General features: G+C 56.7%; 1 protein-coding gene across 1 annotated transcript; it reads left to right on the top strand.

The window, feature by feature from the left end:
• The first annotated feature begins 724 nt into the window (after positions 1-724).
• Positions 725-17,882, top strand: HSPA12B (heat shock protein family A (Hsp70) member 12B). Its single transcript, XM_061209978.1, has 13 exons — positions 725-840; positions 5,671-5,730; positions 7,393-7,490; positions 8,491-8,615; positions 10,951-11,137; positions 11,481-11,585; positions 11,913-12,029; positions 13,854-14,028; positions 14,739-14,825; positions 15,260-15,364; positions 15,473-15,731; positions 16,189-16,292; positions 16,893-17,882. Exons 2-13 carry the CDS (start codon positions 5,688-5,690, stop codon positions 17,546-17,548), a joined length of 2,061 nt encoding a protein of 686 aa, XP_061065961.1. The 5' UTR covers positions 725-840; positions 5,671-5,687; the 3' UTR covers positions 17,549-17,882.
• Positions 17,883-18,304: the final 422 nt, after the last annotated feature.

Here is an 18,304-nt window from a genome sequence, read left to right on the forward strand (position 1 = left end):
GGGTTAGGACAGGAAGAAGGTCATGAACCCTCACAGGAAAGGAGCTCTGTGCTCCTTGCCAAAGCAGGATGAGTTCTGAGTGATCCCTTTGCTAGGAGTGGGGACCCAAACTGAGAACCCTTCCCTCCCTACCCCAAACTTCAGCAAGGACAGACCTAGGCCCCAGCCTGGGGCTTAAAGGCCTGTCCTCACCCTCAATCTGGCTTCTTCTCTCTTCTCTGACCCTTGGAGACCAAGCTCGGGATCTTGGGGGTGGGGTGGGGGTGTCTGGGGGAAGGGACTGCGAGAGTCCGGGGCAGGGGCTGGAGGGGTCTGGGCAGGGCCCTCCCTCTCAGCAGCTAGGCCCCCTAGGCTGAATCCCAAGGTGGCCTTGGGGTGGGCAGAGGAGCCCTTCGCAGCCGGGCTGCAGGAGGCCTACCAGGGCCTGAAATTCCTCTCCTCCTCCCTCCACCTCGTCTCCTCACCCTTGTCCCCTCACGGCCCCCCGGGTGGCTGGGAAGTGGGGGAGGCGCAGGAGGGGCAAAGGGAGGGGCGGTGGACTCGAGCCGGGCCGGGCCCCTCGGCGGAGGCCCGTGTTGCAGGCCCCGCCCCGGCCTCGCACATCTGGGCTGAAGCGCTGGCCCACCCGGCGGCGGCGGCGGCGGCGGCAGCCGCGCGGCCATCCGGCCTGGGGGAGGGGGAGGGGAGGAGAGGGGCGGGGGCGGTGCGGGGCGGAGAGCCGGGCTGGGGCCGGGCGCACGTCGAGGGCTTTGGCCGACGCGGCAGAGCACAGCCGCCCCACCGGCTGTGGGCCCAGGATCCAGGCGTCTGGACACAGGTCGAGCTGTCGGCAGGGCAGAGGTGAGTTCTGGGCGGGGGACCGCTGGGCTCCCAGAGAGGAGAAAACGCCAAGGTTTGCGGTCTCATCGCGGGCTGGCGGCTGAGACCCCACCACAAACTTCCTGACCCAGGGGGACAGGACTGGGGCAGATCTGCAAGCCCCTCTCTCCAGCAGGGCTGTTGGTTCGGTAAGGCAATTGGGGCAGCGACCGGAGGGCTACATCCGGGCTTTGGGACCCCACACTCGCCCTGTGGAGGGCAGGGATCTGGGGGGAGGGAGGGAGGGGGGCTCGAGAGACTTCCGTGTCTGGGTGTCTGTGGGGCTGGGGGCGGCTCCAGGGAGCCAGTTTGTGGAGGACACGGTGCTTAGGCCAGAGGTGGAGACCCCGGGGTTGAGTGTGTGTGTATTTGGGGACGCCTGCAGGGGGAGTTCCCAGGGCCTGTGGTCCAGAAAGTTCAAGAGTGGCTGGGTGGCACAGTGCCAGACTGTGGGCTGGCCTCATGAACAGGGACCTCTGGTTTCTCTCTGTGAGGCCAGCTTGGGAATCCAGGTGGGGTGGGGTCAGGGCTCCCTGTGGTATCCCAGTGGAGCCAGGCTGTAAAGTTAGCTTGTGTGGGGGAGAGAAACTGACAGGGAGGGTGCTCTAAAATGTGGACTCCCTGGGAGAGTGAAGGCAGCCCTGGATCCCCAGAAGGTAAGAGAGGTGATGAGGGACAGTGGGCAGAGGGTGGGAGGGGCTTCAGGCCCTAGGCTGTGTGGGACAGAGGTTGTTTGTGAACTGGCTGCTCCCTTGATGAGGACCCATGGGGGCAGGGCAGGATGTATAGAAAGAAAAGTCGAGGACAGGGAGGGGACTTGGGAGGCCATTTCTATCACTCCCTGCCTCAGGCCAGGAGAAGGCAGCTTCCTCACCCCACAACCTCCCACTGGTCCCTCTCCTTGAGGGTGCCTCTCCAGAGACAGACTGGGGCAGCCCTTTGGGTGCCATTTCTGATATGTTCCTTGGGCCCTGATTGGCTCAGTCTCTGGCTTGGGAGAAATGCCTGTGGCCTCTCTTTGCCTGCTGACTGGCAGGATGCTGAGAGAGCAGTGGATGGGAGAGGCACGGTCCCAGTAAAAGGAGGCCTGCGGGGGTATGGAGGTGAAAGTCCTAGGCTTTTGTGAGTCTGGGGGACAGTGTGGGATGGGAGTCTCCAGTTTCAAGTCCCTACTCGGCCACACTCTGTCCTAGTCCCCAGTCATGCCTATTTGGTAGAAGTCAGGGCCAGGGGTCAGGGTAAAGCTGAAGATGAGAGGTCAATATGAGGCCAAGGGCTAGGGGTCAGTCCATGGGCAAGGTTAAGGGACAGACCATAGGCAGGGTTAAGTGTCTGTCTGTGGGTAGGGTAGGGGTCAGGCTGGGGCCAGGGTTTAGCCTGCCCTTGTAGCCAGAAAATGAAGTTATTCTCTGTGTAAATCAAACTGCCCCACCCAATTATTCTCAAACCCATAAGCATCACCAGTCTGAAATTAGTGGGCCCCTGGGGCAGGGATCTACCTCTCCCCACTTCCAGCTGCAGGCCCCGCCCAGATATAGCTTTTGGGAGCTGAGGTTGTCCTGAGTCCCATGATCAGCATTCTCCTTAAATGTTTCTGTTATGTGCGTGTGTATGCATGGTGGGGGATGTCCCAAAGAAATATGGGGTATGTGTGCGTGCTTGTGTGGCTGCCACCCTCTTGTACCTCCACCTCTCAGAGAATCAGCAGGATCCTCCTTCTTTAACACAAATTGATTCAGGGCCTCCCTCCCTCCCTAAAGAACTCAGAATGACTAGAATAAAAGTCTCAATAAGACCAAAAACTTCTGCCAAGAGAAAATTCAGAATCCACATCATGAAGGGAAAGAACACTGCTCACATCTGTCCAACTCCCTGCCATTTTATCAGCCACCTTCCTTTCTTGGACTTGATCCTCACAAGCCCCCTGTATGATCCATTTTACAGGAAAGGGCACTGAGGCACAGAGAGGCAACATGATGCACTCCAGCCAGGTGCCATAATAGGCCCTGTCAGCCCTGAGTGTAGGGGCATTCAGTGTCACATGCTCAAAGATAGGAGATAACTGGACCAGGTTCACAGAGCTGGGGAGATTATAGACACATTGGTTTGGACATGGAATCAGCTTAGAGTGACAACTCTTGAGTGCTTTTTTCTTGGTGGTTCTAGATTGTTTCTGCTCCAAATACAATATCCTTGGTTCAGAAAATCCATTCATTCATTCAGCAAAGCGTTTCCCCAGCACTTAGCTGCAGAACCTGGCAGGAAGAAATGTCAATAAGTTTTTGCTGATGAATCAAAACAATGCATAAATAGGGCTGCCATATTCTCTCTTGTGGGCTTGATCCAGTAGTGTGTTGGTAGATGTTTTTCAGTCAGCTTCCCAAGAGGGAGAAAAACCTAATTTGCAGTTTACCAACTGCTATGGTATAATCACCATGGCTGATTTCAAGCTATCCATGTGATGTCAATAAATGCAGAATTGAGAAGAGATGCACAGAATCAGCTCTTGGGAGCTGGTAGGATCCACGTCCAGCATGACACTCCATCACCCTGAACTGGGCACCTGTCCCTGGCTCTCAAGGCCCATACCCACCCCCACCATTTACTTTCCTTTTTCTCAGCATCATCCAGCTGCTGTACAAGTGCCCACGATCAGCCCCTGTATTTCCCCTGATTCTGATTCCTGGACATCCACCTGTGCACCTCCAGTGACAGCAGGACTGCATGTGTCTGGAAATCTCCATGGTGCTGGCCATGGGGGAATATCCTGGATGTGTCTCAGTGTCTGTCCATGCTGGGGCTGGGTTGTGTGAATTCTGTGTGAGCAAGGGTGTGTGCACGTGTGTGTAAGGGTGTGACAGTGCCCAGCTCTGTGTCCGCTGTGTTCTGTTAGCAAAACTTCCTGATCTGGCCACTGGCTACAGAGAGGGAGTGGGCTCTGGGCTGCCCCCACCCTTGTTTAGGCTCACTGCTGAGGACAGTAGCGTTGGTGATCTGAAGACTGGGCCAGGATACGTTGACAAGCACTTCTCAAACCTTAGGGTGCTCCCAACCACCTGGGATCTTGCGAAAAAGCAAGCGCTAACTCAGCAGGTCCGGGGCGGAGCCTGAGGGCCTGCACATCTAACAAGCTCCCAGGAGACCCAGTGCTGCTGTCCTGATACCACGCTTTGAGTAACAAAGCTGTCAATGACCTGGAGGACGATGCCTCTAGCTTGGCCCTCAGAACTTCACAGACACAAGCTCAGGTTCCTCCCACCTTAGAAAAGAAAATAAAAACCTGTCCTCCCCTCCTCAAGCATTATGTTCCTCCAGGTGCAGCCAAGCTTCCCAGAAGTGCTAGCTCTGTTCTCTCACCGTCTGCTCCCTCCTCGCCTACCTGACTCCGCCCCATCTCCATCATTCCACTGAAATGCCATTAAAAACAGGTGTTTCCAGTCTCATCTAAAAATCTCTGAAGACGTCTAGCTTCACAGTCTTCTCTTATCAGATCTTCATGAAACCATAGCAGGCAACTCCGTCTCCCTGGCCAGCCAACCTTCCTCCAGTCAACCTTTATTCAGAGCTTCTCCTCCCTTCCCCCACTCTACTCTCTGCCAAGCCTCCTGTGACAATGACTCCCAGACACACTTCTCCACCTCAGATTTCTCCCTGACCTCTAGGTCATGTGTCATCTGACTCCTCAGTCTGTTCTCTCAGCAGTTTCAAAACTGCACCCAGAACACTGCCCCTTTCCCCCTGCCAGCCTGCCCTGCTCCAGTATTCTCCATTTCACCATCCATCTCCTAGCTTGAATCAGGCAGTGTCATCCTTGACACCTTCTTCTTCCTAACCTCCCATGTCCAATCCAGACATCTTCCATCAGGCTTGTTGATTTTAACCTCTAACATAAATGTCTACACTTCTGTCTCAAGACACACAGCCACCACCATCATCTGTTGCCTGGAGCACTGATTGGCTCCTGTTTTCATGTCGTCCCACTGCAGTCTACACTTCCCATGCAGCCAGAGGGGCTTTTTAAAACACAGATTTAGTCATGCCCCTGCCTTCACTCTGCCACTTGAAACCTTTCAAGATTTGCTGTTGCCTTTCATGTAAAACTAGATCTAAAATTGGGTCCACCAGGGTCTGCCTGCAGGGTGAGCCTAGCCCAACCCCTCTCTCCAGCCTTGCCATGCTCCCCTTTCTGCCCTGCTTCACAGTATCCTTCACAGCATTGTTTGTAATCTCAGATTCACTTACATGATTATCTGATTATGAATGGCTTCCCCACCAGGCTGTGGGCCCCCAGGACAGGGACAGTGTCTCTCTGGGTCACTGATGTCCCACAGCATCTGGCAGAGAGTGGGCACCTGAAAACACTTAGGAGCATCCTGGTTCCAACAAAGCAACTGTTAAAAAGACATTTTTAAGGGAATTCCCTGGCGGCCCAGTGGTTAGGTTTCCTCCCTTCCACTGCAGGGGGCCAGGGTTCAATCCCTGCTCGGGGAAGTAAAATCCTGCAAGCCACGCAGTGTAGCCAAAAAAAAAAAAAAAAGACATTTTTGAGACAAGCTGGGATGGAGGATTGAGCATTGGATGAGATTAAGGAATTACTGTTGATTTTGTTAGACATGATAGTGGTGTTGTGGCAATGTCTTTTAAACAATCTCTGTTAGAGAGACATATTAAATAATTTATAGGTCAAGCAGCATGCCTGGGATTTGCTTCAAAGGACTCCAGCCAAAAGTAAATAAATAAAATAAACAATTATTCAGTAAGGGAACAAAGGAACAAATAAATGCCATTCTGCTTGTCTGTTCCTGTTCACAGCCACAGGGCCTACAAAGATGCTGGCTGTCCCGGAGATGGGCCTGCAGGGGCTGTACAGCGGTAAGACCCACCCCCTCACCTCTGCCCGGGGCCCACTGCCCCCCTCTCCCTGGCACTCAGACCCACCCCTAGTCTGTCCACGTGCCTTGCCCAGCAGAGGCTCCTGAGAGCCGTTCTGTGAGTGTGTGTGTGCAAGGAGGGTCAGTGCAACAGGACTACGCATGTGAGTGTGTGTGTGTGTCTGCGTGTCTGCCTATGGGCAGGTCTCTGGGCACAGGGTGTGTATGTCTGCACAGAATTCTGTTTGTGTGCATGCGCATCTGCCTTTGGCCTGGTCTGGGCACAGGCTCTGGGTTCTGTGCAGGGGTAGGAGGCCAGGAGGCAGGACGGACACGCCTCAGGAAGTCCACTCACAAAGACCTGGTGGGCTGGGGCTTCCTTCCTGACTCCCTTCCCAGGCTCAAACCACAGCAACTCGGCCCCTCAAGCTGGAGCGGGTGACAGGACCCAAGCCTGCCCTGGCCACCTGAGAAAAAGGGGCTCTGGGAGTGTGACCACCATGTCCTTGCCCCTCCAGCACTGCAAGACAGATGCCAGCCCTGTCCAGGCACTTCCCAGAATCCCCTTCATGCCCGGCCCCTCACATATATTCCCAGGGTACCCCAAGGTCGGGGAGGGCTGGGACTTGTCAGGGCCACAGAGCTGTGGCTGAGCGAGTACACAGGCCCCAGCCCTGGCTCAGCCTAAAGCCAGACATTGATTTGCCGATGTGTCTTCATACCAGACCCCATCAATCTCCCTGGTCAGCGCCCCCGTCCCCACACACGGATCTCAGGGCAGCCCCAGTGCCCCTCCCAGGGGCCTTAGCAAAGTTCAGTGTGGTGGTGATGAGCCACCAGCCCACACCAGCAAAGCAGGCCCTCCTGCCCCCTGAGCTGCCAGAGCCTCCAAACCAGGCTTTGGGCTGCCTTCTGGGGGCTGCACTGCTTCCTCCCACCAAAGGTCCAGCTCAGTCCTGGGCCTGTGAGAGGGTCTTAAGGGGGCCTCCTGCCCCCAAATGCTGGCTCCAGGTCTATGTGTGTCATGGGGGAGGAGAGGCTTGGAATCTGACTTCCTAGTGTGGTGGACACCTCTCGGCTCAGGGCTGGGCTGGGGGAGGTGTTGCCCCAGTCAGCCAGCTGGGCCTGTCCATGGATGGCCCTTGGGGGGCAGAGGGAGCGGGGGGAGGCAACTCCCTCAGGTCCTGATTAGAACCATGTGGCTGCACTTTAGTGGGGAGAGGAGCGGCTCCACTCCTACTCAGTTAGATCTGTAGTCCCCTACCTTTTCTGGTTTCTCCACCCTCACCCCAGGAGCTCACCTGCCCCATCTCTCCTGCCCTTCTATCTCTGGACTCAGTCTTCCCCACCCCCACAATGCTTCTCTGTCTCTCCCCTTCCCTGCTGTGTCTGAGGGGTGCTAGGTGAGACAGTGAGTCCCTAGGTGAAGTATGTCACCCTTCAGGAATAGGTCGCCTCTAACTGATAACAGACCCTGAACCCAGCTATCCCCGACCCCGACCTCAGTCCTGTCCTTCCTACCCTCCCGCCCTCGTCCCCTTTCCCCAGCAGGGTACCCCTCACCTTGGCCCAGCAATGACTGATGGAGAATCCCCCAGGCTTGGGGCCCAGCCACCAGCCCCTTACCCTGATTGTGCCAGAGTGATTTGCCCTCTCTTTGCAGGCTCCAGCCCAGAGCGGTCTCCAGTGCCCAGCCCACCCGGCTCCCCAAGGACCCAGGAAAGCTGTGGCATTGCCCCCCTCACACCCTCACAGTCTCCAGTAAGCCCAGAGCAGGGATTGGGGTAGTGGGTGGCCTGGGTAGTGGGGAAGGTCACACTGGTGTCTGGAAGAGCCCTGGCAGGTCTGGGCTGGACCATCATGCTTCCTGCCCCTACACACTCCACTCATGTTCCCCCTGATGGGTTAGCCTTAGGTGACCTTGGACTGTAGGGGTAACAATTCTACTGAGGTGATCTCTCTCCAGGATAACATCTAGGGACCATTGCACGTAACCTGCCTGGGGCAGGTGTACTTCTGAGCAAGTAGTTTTGTGTGTTCTCAGAGCACTGGGCCTCCGAGACTTGCTTCCCCTCCTGTCAACCACAGCCCCACCTTAATACAAGGTATATCTAGGGAAGAGGAGACATGTTGCTAAAAAATAGTTTGGGGCTAGCTTGACGTATCCAGGACATATCCACCACCCCCAAGCTCCCTAGGTCACTCCACGTGGGGTGGCCTCACCCTAGTGATCCAGCCTGGGGACCCCCTTGTCCTCAGGGAGCCCAGGCCTGGCCTGGGAGGAGGCAGGGACCACTCTTGGGCACGTGCATGGGGCCTCTCTTCTCTGTCACAAAACTGGATAGAGTCTGGCTGTGTCACTGTGGCCACAAAGAGCAAGAGGGTCAAATATACGCAGGTCCATGTGCTATGAAGCTGCTCAGAGCAGCAAAATTGCCCCCAGCTGGGCCCAAGCTGTGAAATGGTGTGAGATGGGGGTGGGGCAAAGGCAGTCCAGGCAGAAGGTGGGCAGAGAACCAGAAGCAGGGAAGCAGGAGCTCAAGCCCAAAACTTCATGGGGCTACCTGAGAGGCCTTGGGCTTTCTGAACAGTTGGCATCTCAAGGGCTTAGCTTGGAGCTTAGGAGAGGAAGGGAGCCAGGCAGGCAGGTAGGTGGGGGTGGGCCAGGGCCGGTCTGGACCACAGCCAGGGGTTGGGAGGGCTCCCACATACAGTCAGCCTGGCCCTCTGGCTGCTCCCTGACTAGGTCTTGCACTTGCAGAAGCCTGAGGCCCGAGCCCCCCAGCAGGCCCCCTTCTCCGTGGTAGTGGCCATCGACTTCGGCACCACATCCAGTGGCTATGCCTTCAGCTTTGCCAGTGACCCTGAGGCCATCCACATGATGAGGTGAGGGTGGCTGGGCTGGGAGATTGGTTGTTGCGGGGGGGAATCCTACACCCTGGGAGAGACCTGGTCCCAGAAGTACTGTCACTAAGGAGAAATGGGGTCTCCTCAGAGTGCCTTCCACCCCTAGTCTGGGCTCCCCACTGGGGCAAAAGTTTGGAGGATGGGTGCCAGGCCTGGGCCCTCAGCCCCAATTGGGGCAGCTCTCTGACCTCTGCAGGAAATGTTGGGCTTTGTTTTTTATTTTAAATTTTTTATTGAGAGATAACAAACATACAGTAAAATACACAGATCTTTTTCTGGGCTAGTCACAAACACAAATACATATGCACAAATACATATGCAAAAACAAAATAAATATGTGGTTTTAAAATAAAAGTGGTATATCATACAACTTGCTTTATTTTAAGCTTTCAACACTATTTTCTAGATGTTTCATGTGAATACAGAGAGCCACGATTTTGTTTTAATGGTTGCATAGTATTCCACAGTACAGATGTGTCATAATTTATCCATTCTCCTATTGATAGTTTTGAGGCTATTTTTCCTTCTAATTTTTCACTATTACAAAAAGTGCTGCAATGAATATTCTTCCTTGAAAACTTGTGCTGGAATTTCTATGTGGTAGATTCCTAGAGGCAGATTCCTAGGTTCGGCTCGAATGAAATACAAGGAAATGAACGATCAGAGGGTTAACTGAGTTGACAAGTCACACAGTTGTCATGAAAGAGCTGTTTGAAAAATCCATTCTGATGGATTTTGTTTTGTTTGAATGAAACATTTGTTTGACACTCCCCTTCAGGCCTCAAGACCCTGATCCTTTGAATATATCTTAGTGGGGCTGTAGCCTATAGGGGGAAGACCCCTATAGAAGACCCCAAAGCTCCCAACTCAGCCTGGGGTGGGGGATCCGGGGGCTTCACCAGGGCCTGGGAGGCTGGATGGAAGGGTGGGTGGAGAGACAGGCAAAGGGTCACTGCCCCAAAGATACAGGGGACCTAACCTACATGAGCATGGACTGTCCTTCCCCTTTCTCTGCTCCCTCCACATCCACATGAGGCCACAAAGGCTCTGGGCCCTTAGAGCTCTCTAAGAGCTGCAGGGCATCCCAGCTTGTCAGCACACACAGCCGAGGCCATGCTGGGCCCCTTGCTGGGGCTGAGGACACATGAAGGGACACTGGAGATAACAGTCACAGGAAGTAACTGGGGGCATCTTGGCCTCCTCCCAAGCCCTTCCCACCCCCGCTAGCCGCTAATCCCCATCACTTCTATCTCTAATATCTCTGTAATACCCGCCTACTTCTCTCCACCACTACCACCCCGAAGTTCAGCCCCACCCTCTCTCACTTGAACGGTTGCAATATCCTCCTCCCTGGTTTTCCTTCTCCATCCTCCCTCCCCTCCACTCTGTTGCTACATGGGGACCAGTGACCTTTCTAAAGGCAAATGTGGTCATGCCTCTTCACTCCCCTACCTAATACCCACCAAGACAGAATTCTGATATGGCATTTGGTACTCCTCCTTAGTTGATCTTAAGATTCCTGTATTTTCTCCTGCTTTGAGCCAACTTATAGCTAGTTCTCCCTGGTCTTTCACACCTCTAAGCTTTTGCACATGCTCTTCCTTCTGCCTGGATTCCCAGTTCCTTCCCCAAAAGGCTGCACTGGTGAGCTTGGCCTAGAGGAGTCAGGGCATCAGACAACGCAGAGGAAGGGGAGGAAGGATTTGCCAGGCTAATGAACTGGGCAGTGAGTTCTGGGTGGAGGTCCAGATGATGCCTGCACATAGGGAAGTTTGGAGTCTCAGGTTTTGGGGGCCTGCTGGAGGTGCAGTCAGCTGGGATGTAGCTACTGATGTGGGCCAGATAGGAATGATCATGAATGCCTTGAAAGAGCTTAGCTGTGGAAGATGGCCTAGAGGAGGGCAAACCAGCTGGCTGGGAGGAGGCCTCTGCCAGGGTCCTGGAGAGACATATCAGAAGGCCAGACGAGGCAGATGGCTTGCTGCTGCTTGTTGAAAAGACAGGGAGGTGAGGTCCAATGGTATACTTCATGGAAGGGAGCAGGAGCTGAGGATGTCGGATGGGACCCATGGCCCCATGGATAGAGAGGATCCCATGAGCAACGTTTATGGATTTAAGTGGATGCCAAGCACCATATTCACAAGAACCCTAAAAGGTAGGTACTATTATTATTCCCATTTTACATATGGAAAGACTGAGGCTTGGGGAAGCCAAGTGAGCTACCCAAAGTCACACAGCTGGTTCCAGAGCCAGCACCCAACCCCACAAAGGGAGGATTACTGCTGACCACACTGACAGCTATCTGCCTCCACAGGAAATGGGAGGGCGGGGACCCAGGTGTGGCCCACCAGAAGACCCCCACCTGCCTGCTGCTGACCCCAGAGGGTGCCTTTCACAGTTTTGGCTATACAGCCCGTGATTACTACCACGATCTGGACCCTGAGGAGGCTCGTGACTGGCTCTACTTTGAGAAGTTCAAGATGAAGATCCACAGTGCCACTGTGAGTCACATTCTGGCTCAGGGCCCAGCTCCAGCCAGGGAGGCAGGGCTAGGAGGGAAAGCAGAGAGGGAGGCCTCATGGAGGGTAGGTAAAGCTAAAAGAGGAGGGGCCTGGTGGAGGAGTAGCTAAGGAGGCGGAACTTGAATGTAAGGGATGGAGGCATGACCAAGGGGTGAAGATAGGGTAAAGAGAGGGGCTGGGGAGAGAACTAATGTGAGATTAGAGCCAGAGTGGGACAGTGCCAAAGAGGGGGAGCACCAGGAAATGGGGTGAGTATAAGAGGTTGTCAGGAAATGGAGGCAGAGCTACGGCCTCCTGCAGAGTCACCTTGTGTCCCTGCCAGGATCTCACCTTGAAGACCCAGCTAGAAGCGGTAAATGGAAAGAAAATGCCTGCCCTGGAGGTGTTCGCCCATGCCTTGCGCTTCTTCAAGGAGCATGCCCTTCAGGTACGCTGTGACCCCATCCCTGCCTACTGGGGTGGAGGGCCCCCAGGTCCATCCTTTCCCCTCAGCCCAATCCCTGTCCATCCAATGGGTAGCCACTGTCAGAAGACAGAGGTCATCTCCAGTCCCCTGCCTTTCTATCTGGTAGAGCCTGCATCAACCCTACAGGTGTTGGGGAGGTGGTGGTGGTGGGGAAGGGGGTGTTAGGATTCCAAGTTAGCTGGGAAGTTCCTCCTGAGGCCTGATTAGTTCCCCCAGCTCCCATAGAGGCTAAAGACACTCCCCGCAAACCAAGCCAGCCATTCCCCTCACTGCCCCCTCCTGCTCCAGGAGCTGAGGGACCAGTGCCCATCGCTGCCAGAGAAGGACACTGTGCGCTGGGTGTTGACAGTGCCGGCCATCTGGAAACAGCCAGCTAAGCAGTTCATGCGAGAGGCTGCCTACTTGGTGAGAATGTGCACTCAGAGCCGTGGACGTTGGTCGGGAGGGCCCCGGGCATGGCCCCATACCTTCATTCACCCACTGCCCTTGGGACCACAGAGCCATTGTGTAAAGACTGCCAGCCCCACCCTGCTGGCCATTTTGGAGGGTTGTTGCCACCAGGAAAGGGGGTGGGCCTGCAGGACCAGAGAGCAGAGGGACAAAAGACACAGCCCAGGCCAGCTTAAACAGTGTCTTAGGGCAGGTTTCCTAGAAGCAGAGCCCAAGATGGGGATTCTTGTGCATGTGGTCTATTGCAAGGACTCTCAGCAGAAAGGGGAGTGAGGAAAGCAGGACAGGAGAAAGAGCTGAGCAGGGATGTGGTCTCAGCTGGAGTCTAGCCTCAGCCTGATCCCATGGAGAGCTCTAGAGGGAGAATGTACTGTGGTGTTGGCCACGGGGAGGCGGGGGAGGGGGTGGCTTTTTGTCCATCCTTATCAGTCTGTCATTGGTTATTGGGGGAGTTGGGGAAAGGCCCTCCAAGTGAGGCGGTTCCCATTCAGCTGAGGGCAGTTCTTCAGAGAAGGGGCAGCGGTGAGCCAATAGCAGCCAACACTCACAGTAGCTGGGCAGGACACCAAGAACACCCACTTCAGCCAGCCTCAGTATTTTCACCACAGCCCCAACCACTGAGCAGGGGAAATAGGACTATGAAACTATGAAGGGAGGTGATTTTGGCCAATGTTTGCTGGTCTTCCTACCACAAGAGATGCCCAAAGGTCTGGAGAAAGGGGGACGGCTCAGGCACCCCTCTCTCAAGTGGAAATGGGGAGGTTGGAGGGGGGCGCATTGTTTGATCCTGCCCGTGAACCTGGGGCCTTGGTGGACACCCTAGGATCTCCAAAAGGGATCTCAGGAATTCCAGTGCACCTTCCCCTGGAGGATACCAGGACCCCCAACCCCCCACAAACACAACTTTGGGCCAGGCATGCCTCAGCTGTCAAATCCGCAGGTGCCTACACTTGTCTCTAGAAGGAGCTAACCCTGAGGCCAGTGGGCATCCCCCCTGCAGAGACCAGGATGAAAGCATGGCTGTGCCCAGCCAGAACAAACACCCCCACACCAGTGGCCCCCTGCTGGTTTACCCACCCTGCTTCCTCCCACACTGTTCCCTGTCAGCTGAGGACGGGCTGGCCCTGGGCAGGAAGTCTTAATACCCACCCATCCCCATCCCCCACCTGGTCAGACTGCCTTGCCTTGGCACCTGAAATTTCACTGTTAAAGTTTCTTTCCTCCTATATCAGATTCCCTGAGAACAAAGTTCTTCTAAGAGTGGGGAGGCCCATGGCCACTGTCTATCACCAGTGGAGAAAGAGGGTTCAGTAAGACAAAAGGGGGCTCCCCCCACCCCTCTGACTGATGGTCTGGCCATTATACCCACCCTCCCCAATACACTGTGTTGGAGTCTCCACTAACCCCCGCAGCCAGTGCTTAGCTGGCCAATGCAGTATCTGTGAAGGGGACCTTGCTGCAGCCCAGGGACACCTTGGGCAGCCTGGACGCAGATCCCAGGTGCTCTAGGTTTTCACTCAGTCAAGGGTCTCTTCCTGCTGGGCAACACCATGGCATCCTTGGCCATGGCCATGCCCCTCCCCAGCCTGGTCACAGGGTGGCTGTGAGACAGCTCCAAATTTGTGCAGCATGGAGGGGCCTGAGCAGCTTAGCATGGGTGGGGTATAATCCGGAGGAGATGGGAGCCCCACAGGCCCCTGGTTGCCTGCCCTGAGGTGCCATTTCAGTGTGATGCTTGGCCCATGGTGCTCCCCAACCCTGCCAACCACCCATCCTCAGGCCGGACTGGTGTCGAGAGAGGATGCAGAGCAATTACTCATCGCCCTGGAGCCTGAGGCCGCCTCTGTCTACTGCCGCAAGCTGCGTCTGCACCAGCTCGTGGACCTGAGCAGCCGAGCTCCAGGCAGTGGGCGCCTGGGCGAGCGCCGCTCCATTGATTCCAGCTTCCGTCAGGGTGAGCCACCCCCAGGGGTACTGCCCAGTGGCCTTGGAGGCAGGCGCTTAAGATTACACCTTGCCCTAGAGTAGCACTGTCAGAGGACGGTAGGACTCAGCCCAGCCCTGAATCTGAGAGTGGGAGGGTGATGCCTACCCTGGGGAGAGGTGCTTGGGTACTGACAAAGGGTACTCTGAGCTGAAGGTGGAGGTCTTCAGGAGCTGTCCCTTAAACAACCACTGAATCAGTTTTCCCTCCCCTCCTGGCACATCAGCTGTCCTCCCCCCTCCCCCATCAGCCCCAAGCTCCTGCTGCCAGGACCAGGAACTGGGACAGCTATGGTCAACCTTCATCATCCCCTCAGATGCCATCTCCCATGACAGGGAGAGGTCCCAGGACCTTCCCCCACCCCATCCCCAGCTCCTTCAGACCTTCTTAATTCTGATTTTGCCATGGCCTGAGCCCTTCTGGATTAAGGAAAGGTCCTGCAGCCGGAAATACTTCCCCTTAGCTGTTGGTTACAGTGCCTAAGATTACCCCATCCAGTTTCTCTGGACCCTTTAGGGTTCAGCATTGCCCTCTCCCAGTTAGGAGTGGAGCAGGAGTTTCAGGAGCACTGGCTGCTCCAGATGCTCATGGAGGGCGTTGGTGAAAGGATGCGGGGCATTGAGCATGGTAGCTGAGACACTCCTTCTAACCTCACTGTCCTGCTGTCCCTCAACACCCAGCCCGAGAGCAGCTTCGAAGGTCCCGCCACAGCCGCACGTTCCTGGTGGAATCGGGTGTCGGAGAACTGTGGGCTGAGATGCAAGCAGGTGGGGGAGGGGAGATGGAGGGATATTCCTTGGGCCCTGTGGGGCACAGTATACTGAAGGTGGGGGGAACATTCCCGAAGTCAGCTCTAGCCCCTAGGAACCCTGCCCCTTCCAACTCCTTCAGCTGTACCTAACCTGGTAGTCCCCCTCAGTCACCTGCACTCCCACCCCCACTCACAGCCATGCCCCTAACCCCCACTCCCCGGGGGGATTCTCTGCAGATGGAGTTGCAGAATCCTGAGACCATTTTCCCCCACACCTTGTGCTCCTACCTGGTGACCTGAGGTTCAAGCACCTGAAGCCCCTTTCAGCCCTAACCCCCATGGCCCCGCAGACAGGGCTCAGGACCTGGGGCAGGGCTGGAGGCTGGGTGAGTCTGCAGAGGGCGCAGAGCTGAAGGTGCCACGAGTGTGTGCTCACGCTCGCCCCCGTAGGAGACCGCTACGTGGTGGCAGACTGCGGGGGAGGCACGGTGGACCTTACCGTGCACCAGTTGGAACAGCCCCATGGCACCCTCAAGGAGCTCTACAAGGCGTCTGGTGAGTAGCCAGGCAGCACCCTTGGTACCCAGACCGCCCTGGCCCCGCCAACGCCCCCTGGCGGCGGAGTCGGCACTGACGCCCCCTTCAACCCCTGCCCTACCCAAGGTGGCCCCTGTGGCGCGGTGGGCGTGGACCTGGCCTTCGAGCAGCTGCTGGGCCGCATCTTCGGCGAAGACTTCATCGCCACCTTCAAAAGGCAACGCCCAGCAGCCTGGGTGGATCTGACTATAGCCTTCGAGGCACGCAAACGCACCGCAGGCCCACACCGTGCGGGGGCGCTCAACATCTCGCTGCCCTTCTCGTTTATTGACTTCTACCGCAAGCAGCGAGGCCACAACGTGGAAACAGCCCTGCGCAGGAGCAGGTGGGCCGGGGGACCGCCCCTACAGGGGAAGGTGTGGGCCCCAGGGGGGAGTAGGGGGTCCACCTTATCTGTCCCACGCACACATCATGCCAGCCCCGGTGGAGGCAGGGGGAGGGGCATGAGTACCCCAGCTGGAATCGGCAGCCCAAACTGGGGCGAGAATCTTGAGCCTGGGGAAAGGCCAACATCTACCTCTTCCCATTCCCCGCAGACACACACACACACACACACACACACACACGCTAGCCAATGGGTCTGGGTTCCTCTGCTCGAGGCAAAGGGAGGCTCCTCTCCTGGGACCTCATGCCTGGACTTGGAACAGACCTGCGTCTAAAGCCCTGAGGGTATGGCTGGCACAACACATAATGTGCAGTCAGTGCCCAGGTACTTCGACCTGGAATAGGGGTAGCACCCGGGACCCTGACCCATGGGCCTGTGCCTCCTTCAACACCTACAGCGTGAACTTCGTGAAGTGGTCCTCACAGGGGATGCTCAGGATGTCTTGTGAGGCCATGAACGACCTCTTTCAGCCCACGGTCAGCGGGATCATCCAGCACATAGGTAAGTACCTGAGACTGGGTCCTTCATTCACCTCAACATACACACCCAGATGCGGGAATATCTTACCCTGTTAGTGCCTGGAAACCTCCCCATAATCCATACACTGGAATGAGACCCAGAATCATCTGGAATACCTGGAGGATGCAGTGTGGTGGGGATTAAGAGATAGATAGGCGGGAAGATGTGCAGTCTTGCCAGGTTAAAGAACCTCTGGTGCCTATTTCCTCAAATGGGGTGATAGTATTAGGTCCCCCAAACTGTTATCACAGGGATTTAAATGAACTGAAGTATCTAGAGAGTGAGTGCAATGTCTTGCACGTAGTAGGCATTTAATATGTGTAAATGCAGACCCTTATCTCAAGCCCTCCACGGTGTGGTGGGGAAGCAGAGCCCATAAGGATTGCCAGGGGCCCTCATGAAAGCGCTCGGTGTTTTTCTTTATGGGAACCAGGCTGCCGTTTTATAGCGAAATGTCTAGTTTCTGGTTGCCCGAGGATACAGGCGGGCAGAGGAGAGGCGCCAGTGGCTGCGCAGTGGTGGCCTCAGTGGCCCACTCCCCGTCCCTCCTCCTTACCCCCACCCTCCACTCCTGTACCGCAGAGGCGCTGCTGGAGCGCCCCGAGGTGCAGGGCGTGAAGCTGCTGTTCCTGGTGGGCGGCTTCGCCGAGTCGGCCGTGCTGCAGCACGCAGTGCAGGCAGCACTGGGCGCCCGCGGCCTCCGCGTGGTGGTTCCGCACGACGTGGGCCTCACCATCCTAAAGGGCGCGGTGCTCTTCGGGCAGGCTCCGGGCGTGGTTCGGGTGCGCCGCTCGCCGCTCACCTACGGCGTGGGCGTGCTCAACCGCTTCGTGGCTGGGCGCCACCCGCCCGACAAGCTGCTGGTTCGCGACGGCCGCCGCTGGTGCACCGACGTGTTCGAGCGCTTCGTGGCCGCCGAGCAGTCGGTGGCCCTGGGCGAGGAGGTGCTGCGCAGCTACTGCCCGGCGCGCCCAGGCCAGCGCCGCGTGCTCATCAACCTATACTGCTGCGCCGCCGAGGACGCGCGCTTCATCACCGACCCGGGCGTGCGCAAGTGCGGCGCGCTCAGTCTAGAGCTCGAGCCCGCCGAGGGAGGCCCCCATGCCGCCGCCGCGCCCCCTAGCCGCCGCGAGATCCGCACTGCCATGCAGTTTGGCGACACCGAGATTAAGGTCACTGCCGTCGACGTCAGCACCAATCGCTCCGTGCGCGCCGCCATCGACTTTCTTTCCAATTGAGGGCGCAGTGCCAGCCCCCCCTCGGCCCCGCTGAACTCTTTTGGCCCAGGACCTGGGGAGCGGGCTGAGGCGGACCAACCTGCCCCATTCCCCGCCATCCTGCCCCGGGAGGTGAGGTCGCAGGAGGATGGGTGGGGACCTATCCAGAAACTCTGGCTTTGGGATTGGGCCCCGGTCCGCTGACTGGAAGGCTGAAGGGCCCTGCCAAGGACTGAGGTCAAGGAGACTTAAAAGAGGTTTGTAAGACGGCCGTGCCCACAGGGAGCACGTGATCCTGAAAGCAGAATGCACCGGAAGACTTGAGCCCTGGTCTGAACTGGGGTCCGGGATGGGAGTGGGGGGGGTGGGGGTGCAGCTGCAGGTGGGGCAGCAAGAGGAAGGAGGTTGTGCAGGGCCTGGGCCTGAAGGGCAGAGTGCACTGACTGACTGGCTCAGCCTGTTTAGGGAGCCAGACAGGACAAGGACTGGAAGCTGACAGGAAAGGGACGGGGGTAGTAAGACCTTCCTGGGTGTGGTACTGACCAGCCAAGTATGAATGTTAATTGTAGAAAGAGCAGTAGCAGACTATGAGGAGAAGGGTACAGGGCAAGGCACTTATGAGGGGGATGTGGGGGCACATGTCGGGGCAGCCTTTCCTTTCTATCTGAGAAGGCCCCAGGGGCAGCCTATCAATGACCCACTTGCACTCCATCGAGCCACGGAGTGGGGGGAGGGTAGGGAGGACAGAAGGAGCACTGGTCCCGGCTCTGCCATCAA

This window comes from Eubalaena glacialis, chromosome 13, assembly GCF_028564815.1.
Source record: "Eubalaena glacialis isolate mEubGla1 chromosome 13, mEubGla1.1.hap2.+ XY, whole genome shotgun sequence".
Taxonomy (NCBI): domain Eukaryota; kingdom Metazoa; phylum Chordata; class Mammalia; order Artiodactyla; family Balaenidae; genus Eubalaena; species Eubalaena glacialis.